Source organism: Scomber scombrus, chromosome 8, assembly GCF_963691925.1.
Source record: "Scomber scombrus chromosome 8, fScoSco1.1, whole genome shotgun sequence".
Classification (NCBI taxonomy): Eukaryota; Metazoa; Chordata; class Actinopteri; order Scombriformes; family Scombridae; genus Scomber; species Scomber scombrus.
Genome location: NC_084977.1, coordinates 17076163 through 17085989, shown reverse-complemented (window position 1 = coordinate 17085989; position 9827 = coordinate 17076163). Strand labels below are relative to the sequence as shown.

Sequence of the window (9827 nt, the reverse complement as noted above, 5' to 3'; positions counted from 1 at the left end):
AGGCGGCACGCAGGTTCACAATCTACGGTCCGAGGGCCACCAGGGTTCGCCTACAGGATTGAAATGGGTCCACAAGATAACAGATTATTTACGCTTTATTTAGAAAATGTTGACCAACAGAATGCAAACCAACAACAATAAATGCATTTAAAAATAAAAATCAGCTATTTGGATTACTTTTTATTTATTTATCTAAAAGCTGTTTCAAACCCTTCTGAACACTTCCAAGAATTACAGTATGATGAAGATTTTTTTTATTATTGGCATAAAAGTACAAAGTTTAAATATAAGTCAAAAAGACATGTGCAGATATCAGCTTTTATATATCCACAATGTTTCTCAGAAATACACCAAGAACATGATCTCAGATGTGCAATCCCAAAAAACATCCTGAGATGGCTGACCAACATCTGTTCAGGGCTCTCCCATAATGCTCTAGAGGATTAGTGGGTGTGCATTTTATGTAACAGAAAATGTGGTCTGCAGCCAAACAAAAATCTGTATTTGGGTGTTGCTGAAAGCTAATTATCAAATAAAAAGAACAAAAAACAAAAAAAACAAAACCCTGTAATGTAATTTCAACACTAAAATGAATTAATTTTCTCAGCATACATTATTTAATCTGTCCTTTTTTCCCCATTCTGGATGAAGACAACACTCCTGTGCTGACCATTTGTGCTCATGTTCACATGTGACTGTAAAGAAGTGTCTAATAATCCATGAAAGTTGTTAATGACAGTCAAAATTGTACTCTTGGTTTTAATAAAGTTTTAATTTTGTTCAAATATATGTGGGTATACTGCAGGTTGTGGCTTACATGGTGTTGAGACATATTTTTCAATATAACGTTATTCTGCTATTTCACTTCATTTTGAATAATGATAATGATAGTGATACCTGCAGGACTCCATATATCCAGCTAGATGTTTCTTGCAAAAAACAATGGCCTTGTTTGTTCTCTATACAAATAAGGAACTTTTTTGTTTGTTTGAGTTAAACATGTGGATTTCTTACAGGCATTAATGTTTTTGTTTAAGCTAAACAAAATCACCTAGTGTGTAGCAGAGAGGACCCTTACACTAAAAGTACAAAATGTCAAAGTAAACAAGCTTTAGCCTGCGTCAGCTTTATGGTACATCAGTCAGCAAGAACACTGATATGTACTGTTTAGCCCACAGTCATGTGTTGTGAAAGATCTGAAGTGAAAGTAACATTTATTCTGCATGAAACCAAAAACATATCAACTGTTTGCTTTCACTGGAAGTAATGTAATGTAATATCTTTATCTTTATCTTTAATATCTTTAAAATGATCAGTGCAGATTTAATTACTGCTGCCTATTTCACAATCAGCAATTTCAAGATTTGTTTCTGGAGCAGGTTGCTACAATGTTTTGAACATTTTGTGCTTTTGTGTAAGAATATTCTTGCAAAACAAATTTATTTATGACTTTAAAATGAATAACTTTGGCTATTTTTGTGCTGTATTTTTGTAAACAAACAGCAACAGCACTACTGCTGAGCAAAACGGTGACTTCCACATCAGTATTTCAAGCCCTCGATATAAAATCTATATTTAATAACCCTAAAGATAGCTCATTGTAAAAAAAATAAAAAAATAAAATAACCCAGCATAAAGAAATATCATTTATACCCTTTAAATGGCTAGATTAAAGTTTCAACTTCAAAATGTTGGAATGAAAGTAAAATTAATGTTATTTATTGATTGTAAATTATCACTTTGTTATCAATACAATGATACTATGCAAACCGAGTTTTGTAGACCATGATTTCTGTTTGTAGATGAGACACACTGAAAAAATAAAACAAGTAAATGCTGGTTTTCACAAATAAGATTCCCATTTCCCTGATACCAGTTCAGTCAGGTTAGTGTCCCCTTTCAGGAAAAGTCATGTTCAGCTGACTGCACAGAAGCAAGACTTTTTTTTTTTTTTAGAATAAATTCCCTCCACACTGGCAAAAAGGGCCACATCCATTTCAACAATGTAAGTCAATCAGTAAGGGATAGACTGAAGGACTGTCTTTGTTGTCACTGCCTCCACAGTCCAGCAAAAAGTGTCAAACAGTGATGAGGACAATGTTGCTGCTTTTGACTAATGCAGACAGTGTCTATTCCACTAATGTCTCCTGAACAGATATCCCGAGTGTTTCAACATGTGTCAATGAGTCAGAGGACGTTCTGTCTTCATCTGGAGCTTCCAGGTTCTGCAGTGAGAGATTCATCAGAAACATGTTACGCAAAGTGACAAAATGAGCATTCAAATAAAAATGCAATGTAGGAGAAAATGATACATTTATAAGTGTGAGATTTTCCAACCAACAAACATGATCTTATTAACTATGTCAACTGAGTAAATAAAGTAAGTACTCTGAATATAGGGAAACAAGCACCTTAACTGACATTTAGTTGCATTATAGTAACACTGTCATGATATTTGCTGCTTCAAATGGCAATAAAAAATATACAGTTCATTTACTAATATGCAGTGGTATTACATTTATTTTTAAAAAGGACTCACCTGAGCAGGTTGTGCAGGCTGAGATCTGGCTGCTGTTGCGTTTCTGTGGGGCTCGTCTCGAGAAACTTTCTCATATGCTTTCAAAGGTTTGGCCTTTTCCTGAGTTGAATCTGTGGGTTTAGTGTTTGATTGGGCCTCGTTAGCTTCGGCTCCCCTGTTAGCCCCACTGCTAGCACTCGCTCCTTCCAGCTTCTCTTGTGTGTCCTGCTGGTTGTCTGATTCTGACTCACTTTGAGGATCACTTTCAGCAGCAGAGAGACTCTGCTCTGTGTGCTCTGATACAGGACTTCCCTCACGCTGTTCACCATCCATCTCATCCTCACTGAAGGGTACGTCGGCTCTGCTCAGGGATTCCACTGCCCTAGGGGGTTCTTCCCTGTCTTGGTTGAATCGCCTCTGACGAATCTGGTTCTGCTCTAATCTTTGCCTTGGGGCCTGCTGTGGTGCATCCCCTCCTGCTAGCTGGTTACGGTCCTCAGTCCTCTGAAGAGGAAGCTGTGGTTGGTTCGCTGGTGGAAGGGGTGGATCTCTTCGACGACGGCGGCGCAGAGGCGCAGCAATGCCATACCTGAAGGCTCCCTGCACACTTCCATAACAGCATGCCTGTAGAGGAGTAAAATAAATATATCACTACTGAAAAAGACAGCACACAACTCTCACATACAAGCCTATCAATACATTTGCAATGATCAGGAGTCCAATTACTTTTCCCTCTAATATAAAATACGCAATGAGGTCACCCCATCTTTCCTAAGCTTTTTGTGTCTGTAGCCAAACCTCTCTCTGTCGCTTTAGAGTCTTCACCACTGCTAATCGTAAATCTGGGACTGAATACTGTCCACAAGTTTTAGCTCCTTTTATATTGCAAATTATTATTATTAATATTATTATGTTAAAAACTTCACCTGCCTTATCTATGAAATTCAAACTAGATTTTCTGTTGTTCTAGAAAATCTGAATATAATCACAGTAGCAAAATTTGACGTAACTTCATCAATAAATACTGACATAAAGACATGATTTACAAAATGGCAACAAGACTACAACTGGTGATGCAAAGAGATAAACTTTAGTCTTCTTTAATTCTTTATCAATTACTCTCAGTATTATTATTTCTGCAAAAGATTTTCAAGAACTTGAATGATCAAATCTCCTTTCTCCATTTCCTGACCTGGTAATAGCCGTGTTTTTTTCGTTTGTTTTTAAATCTTAAATGCTTTTTGAGAGATATGACCCTTACCTATCTTATATTCATTCTTTAGTTTCACTGGATGAAAGCTACACTGTCCGCTGCCAGTAGATCAATGCGTAGTGTCTCTTATCATTTTTGCTATCTTATTTGTCTGAAGCGGATACAGACTTTGTACCGTTTGCCTCTGCATGTTAACCAGAGAAAAACTCACAACAGAAACCTTGATGTATCATCTCAACAGCCTTAAATAAAGTTAAATATTAGGTACATATTTTACAATAATTCTGAAAAAAAAGGTATCCATTGATAAAAAAATTATATTAAGTACCCTAATCCAGAGGTGGCCTGAAAAAACGTTTTGTACCTTACAAAAACTATACCGGAACTTTCTCAAACTTGAACCTTTACTTTTACAAGCTGATTTTATTTATTTATGAGTGTTAATGAGATTTAATCATGGGTCCTTACCAAAACGGTGAACATGACAGTAAGAAGAACTGGGATCTGCAGGGTAATTGGCATATCTTTGAGGAGGGCTTGAAGAAACTCACTGATCCCCTGGCCAACATGTTTCAGTGGCTCCGTGAAGAAGGTCGTGATGGTAACTGAGATTGCCTAAACAGAGAGACATCTTAAGTATGCAACTTTGTAAAAGCCATTTCTGTATACATACAGATATTCAAAACATACACTGATTTTACAGTAATAGTTAAGCAAGAGTGTCAAATGGGAACAGATAATATAATGGACTGAAATGCTTTCATTGTATTTCCTCAAGAAATGTTTAAAAACTGAAAAATAAAAATGATAGCAATACAACATTTACGTTTTGGTGTCCAAAAGCAAAAGTTAAGATTAACAGTCATGATCATGTGAGGCTTTCGATACCCAGAGATATATAGAAAAATTACAGACACCAGCATAGTGACTTACTTTGGTGGGAGGTACAAGCAGAATAGGGTTGACCATGAGGACTTCATAGTATTTCTTACAAGGATCATCCTGAAGAGTAAAGGTGCTTCTCGCCCACTCTGCAGGAAAACAATCAAAGAGACAGTGATCAGTTGAAATAAATTAGATACTAAATAGAAGTTGCTCAGTGGAACATGGCCTTCTTCTGCAAAGTCTTGTAAAATATCTCCTGCTACAATAGCAGCTGGGAATGCTCTACTGTGAATCCCTTCAAGAAAATCTGACCAGGCAGTGAAAGAAAAAGTCCTTTAATCAAACCCACTGTAAAGGATTTTGCACACTGAATGTGTGCAGTGTGTAAAGTTTGACTGAAGTGATTGGGGGACAGTGTGGGGCCATATGGAGCGACAGAAAGACACTTTTTAAAATTTTATCAATGGCCATAAAAGGTTTTTACAAGCAGTTTTACATAAACTTCAACATGGTGTAAGTATCAGTACTGCAGTGACATGAGTAATGAAAGAAGCACAGCAATTGTGATGATAACGTTCTCCATATATCTGATGATTTGAAATGTTTTAAACAAACTTAATGAGTAAGTACTAATTGGTTGAGAAAATTCTCCTGCATTGCAAAGAAATTACATTTCTTAAGGAGGCTGTGGCTCAGGAGGTAGAGCGGGTTGACAACTAATCACAGGGTTAGTGGTTCGATTATTTAATCATCCTTGAGCAAGAAACTGAACCCGAAGTTGCTCACAATGGGAATTACCAGTGGTAGAGTGTGTGAATGAGAGGCCAAACATTGTAAAATAATATATAGGTGTATTTACTACATAGAAACTCACTGTCCAATGTGAAAAATGCATTGCCACTAAGCTGAAAAGAGGTCTGTTTTGCTCACCTCATGAAAAGTTTGCATTTTGCAGATTCATGGACAGTAACATACACAGCTTACCTCTCAAATTATCACTCCAGTCAATTTTCTTCATTCCTGTGCATTTTTCATTGACACTGTCCATCTTCACTATATTGTTTTGGTGCTCAGCAAAGGCAATCTGAAAATAAATAAATGTAATAAAGCATTGCAAATATCTTATTTGTCTAAAAGAAAGCCCTGAATAGCTAAACAAGAGCAAGTGAACTGAAAAGCTTTTCTTCACCTTGTACAGATAGAACCAGTTCCAGACAATACTGACTAAGAAGCAGATTATTAACAGTCTCTTGATCTGCACAAACCAGGAAACTGTTGACCACAGCTGAGTGCAGACGATGGCCATTAAAACCAGAACAAACAGACCCACCTGAAACACAAGCAGAGAGAACAGATTACGAATTAACTGGGACCAAAAGATGGAAAACCACTTAGCTGATACAAAGTGTACAACAAAGTCATTTCAAAAACTGTAAAATATGTGGAGTCCCCTTTTAATGGACATGCATAAAAGACTATCTAAAGCAACTTAAGAAAGGCCTGACTATAAACAGTGTATATTTTTTCCATAGGAATCGCATGACTGAAATGTCATTTAAAACTTAAGATTCATGAATGATCTTACTTGTAAGAGAGTGTAAAGCTCCACGCCAAAGGTGTCTTCAAAACGCCACTTCCAGGCCTCATAGTCATGTGGTTTAAGATCTACTAGTATCCGACTGATGGCATCATCCAGAGCTCCTGTTCTCCAGCTTTCTTCACCATCCAGAAGTTTCTGTATTTCTGTCATAGATTGTCTGGACAGTCTGATTTTGGCATCGTACACCATGTCTGTGGTGTCACTGGGCTGGGGACAAATGGAGACAGCGGGATTAAAATGGCAACGCCCTGCTTTCTGCTGTATTGTGCTAACTACACCTGGGTTCTATGAAGATACTAAACCAGAATATCAATGGTATCACATTTAAAACAGATTGGGTTATCCAGGGAAAACCGCGTGATTACTACAATGTATTCAACAGCTGCATAGGATGCATTCAGATTCACATATTTTATCGTAATATATTTGAAATGGCCACCTACCAAACCAACTCTTTGTACCTCCTTCAGGAGTCTACTAAGGAATCGCCTGAACACTGGATTGCATGTAGGCTGCTGTGACAGGGTCGTGATTTTCTTCTTTTGATCTTCAATCTGAATAAAAGCAAAGCACAATATTGGTGATGGTTGACAGATTTATGAAGGTTAGTTTTCTCTGAATAGTGATTCAGTGTATTGATATACAGTGCTGCTTGAAAGTTTGTGTACCCTTTACAATTTGCTTCATTTCTGAATAAATATGACAGAAAATGTGATCAGATTTCCATCCAAGTCCTAAAACTAGACAATGAGACAACAGTTAAAGAAATTAGTCCAAAATCTTACACTTATCCATGTGTGCATCCAGCGAGGAAAATTATCCACTGTCACATATTTGTATGAGGCATAAATAAGTGAAGATAGTCAGATGTTTCAATCAATAAGATGACAATCAAGTGTGAGTCTGGGAGGCCCCGACTAATTTAAAGAAGAGAAATTTGGTTCTTCATTGTCAAAGTTAGAGCTTCACAACACATGCTGGTGGAAGTGTGTGTCGTGGCTCAAACAAAGGAGATTTTTGAAAACCTTAGAAGAAGAGTTGTTGATACTCACCAGGTTGGAAAAGGGTTACAAACCCATTTTAAAAGCTTGAATCAGAAGCTTTTTTTGGCAGTGAGCAAACACTGCATTCCAACATAATACTCTCATCCCATCTGTGAAACAGTGTGGCGACAGTATCATGGTACGGGCCTGCTTTGATGCATCTGGAGCAGGACGATTTGCAAACATTGATGGAGTTAAGAGTTCTGAGATGTAACAACAAATTCTACAGGAAAATGTCAAGACATCCGTCCATGACCTGATGCTCAACAGAAAGTGCGTCATGAAAAAAGACAATAATACACATGTTGTTCTACCAAAGGATGGTTAGAGCAAAAGAAAGCTAATGTTTTGGAATAACTGAGTCACCTTAATTCTACAGAAATACTGTTGAAGGACCTGAAGCAGGCAGTTCGTGCCAAGGAGCCCAGCAACATCTGTTCTGTAAGGAAGAATGGATTAAAAGTCTTCCAAGCTGATGTGCAAGGCTAATAAATAGTTACCAGAAATGTTTTGTTGAAGTTGTTGCCATGAAAGATGATCACACCAGTTATTGAAAGCAAGGGTTCACATACTTTTGCCTCACACAAATAAGAAAAATAGAAGATGTAATAATTGTCCTCAATAAATAAATGAATATATTGAATGATTTCGTTTGATTTGTTTAATTGGGTTCCCTTTATCTAGTTTTCGGGCTTGTGTAATAATCTAAGTTTCAGGTCATATTTACGAGTGTTCACAAACTTTCAACAGCACTGTATTTCCCAGCTCCATGATTGATGTGTGAATTCAGACATTTTCTGATGTTTTCTGATTACAGTATGAATCTGACAGTTATCAAAGATATAAACGACTTAGGACAAAGATGACTGAGTGTCGTGGTGTAACCAGAAACACTGTAATGTGCTCTGGCTGCCCAAGAGTCACTGACCTGTCTTTTTAACTCTTCCACTTCATCCTTACACTGCGTTGGCTCAGGTTGGCTGGAGTCCTGATCGTACTGTCTTCTTTTAGTTGGCACATTTTGATAGTTTCTTGGCTGTGACGCACACGCACACAAACACACACACACACACAGAGAGAGAGAGAGAGAGAGAGAGAGAGAGAGAGAGAGAGAGAGAGAGAGAGAGAGAGAGAGAGAGAGAGAGAGAGAGAGAGAGAGAGAGAGAGAGAGAGAGAGAGAGAGAAAAACATTAGCATAGCTTAGGGTATTTCAGCTAACAGTAGATACGTAGATATTTAACATCATCCAACCTCTGCGGGCTTCCTCATTGTTTTGGTACTTGCATCGTAGTTGAGCATATCGTAAGGGTCTATCCAGTCCTCCTGCCCCTGCTGCCCGGTGGCAGACAGAGCCAGGCTGCATACCAGGACGATGAGGAGCATCCCTACAGGAGGTGAAACCAGAGTCCTTCTTTTCCTATTAGAAAGTCTCCAGTGAAACCCCAAAAGTGAAGTAGTAGTTGCTAACTTTAACTTAGCTAAAGCCAAGCTAAGTCAATAACTAAACGAACTGCAGATAACTTCTAGATAACTTCACCGACTCAGACGTGGCTTTGCAGATATACTGATACTTAACAGTTAGGATTATTCACTGTTTTAAATAGAAAACATTTTCTTTCCACTCTAGCTAAACAAGACAGCTGTTGTTACTGTTCCTGTTCCTGCATAATGAACAGACGGGCTTTACGATCATAGACACTGCTTTACGATACACCCTGACATGTCGCTAAGGCTCACGGGAAATGTATTTATTTGTTTAGGGACGAGGGCGCTCACAGGAGTGAACAGTTTTTTTTTTTTTTTTATGTATAGGGACTTTCACAGACTTCAAAAAGACAATCCAAAGGGTTTTACGGATGTGTTTGGTACTTTTTTTAAACTATGGAGATATCAATCAATCAATCTTTAGTTATACAGCGCTGAATCACAGCAAAAGTTATCTCTAGGGCAAGGCACTTTTCACATAAAGCAGGTCTGGACCATGTTCTTTAATTTAACTTAAAGAGACCCAACATTCCCCCTTGAGCAAGCACCTCTTTTGTTATAAATTTCATTTTTACTGCTCAATTAGAGAATAAAGAAAGTGATAAAGACCCCTTAAAACAATGATTCAACAGCGTATGGTGCACACTCATCAATCATGAGGCCACTCTATATTGAAGGTATTGTATTTGACGATGAAGACAGTTAAATTTTGCAAAATGCATATTGTTCTGTGTTTCAGTGTGTGTATCTGTCTATAAGCCTCCTGTGTCTTTAGTTAAGTCTGGAGAAATATTTATCTTCTTAAGGACAAAAACAGCAAAGGTGAAAGAAATGTTGTATTCAAGTATGAGTAAAAAACGAATATACAAGTAATCCTGCATTATCAATTGTACATAGTACTGTAAGAGGAGATTTATTTTGTTAATAATTGTGTTAAAGAAAATATGATTTCTATGATAGTTAATGATTTGATAAATATATTCTTTATATTGTTTAGATTGGGGAACTACTTCTTTCTATGTAGTTTGTCCATAGGGTTTTACTGTAGTTAGATTGGGCGGAGTGATACGCCGCACACAAGAG

The 9827-nt window shown here is 37.4% G+C and overlaps 1 protein-coding gene across 4 annotated transcripts; it reads right to left on the bottom strand.

Annotated features, from left to right (window-relative positions):
* Window positions 1-239: 239 nt before the first annotated feature.
* clcc1 (chloride channel CLIC-like 1) lies at window positions 240-8927 on the bottom strand. Of its 4 annotated transcripts, none has more exons than XM_062423453.1 (10): window positions 8511-8927; window positions 8188-8295; window positions 6660-6770; window positions 6202-6423; window positions 5806-5946; window positions 5601-5700; window positions 4665-4762; window positions 4200-4346; window positions 2540-3142; window positions 240-2225 (listed from the first exon to the last, which is right to left on the bottom strand). In XM_062423453.1, exons 1-10 carry the CDS (start codon window positions 8640-8642, stop codon window positions 2130-2132), a joined length of 1758 nt encoding a protein of 585 aa, XP_062279437.1. In that variant the 5' UTR covers window positions 8643-8927; the 3' UTR covers window positions 240-2129. The 4 variants fall into 4 exon arrangements, with proteins under 4 accessions (XP_062279437.1, XP_062279438.1, XP_062279439.1 ...); XM_062423454.1 differs by having other exon boundaries at window positions 8544-8927; XM_062423455.1 differs by lacking the exon at window positions 8511-8927 and adding an exon at window positions 7002-7698 and having other exon boundaries at window positions 8188-8266.
* Window positions 8928-9827: the final 900 nt, after the last annotated feature.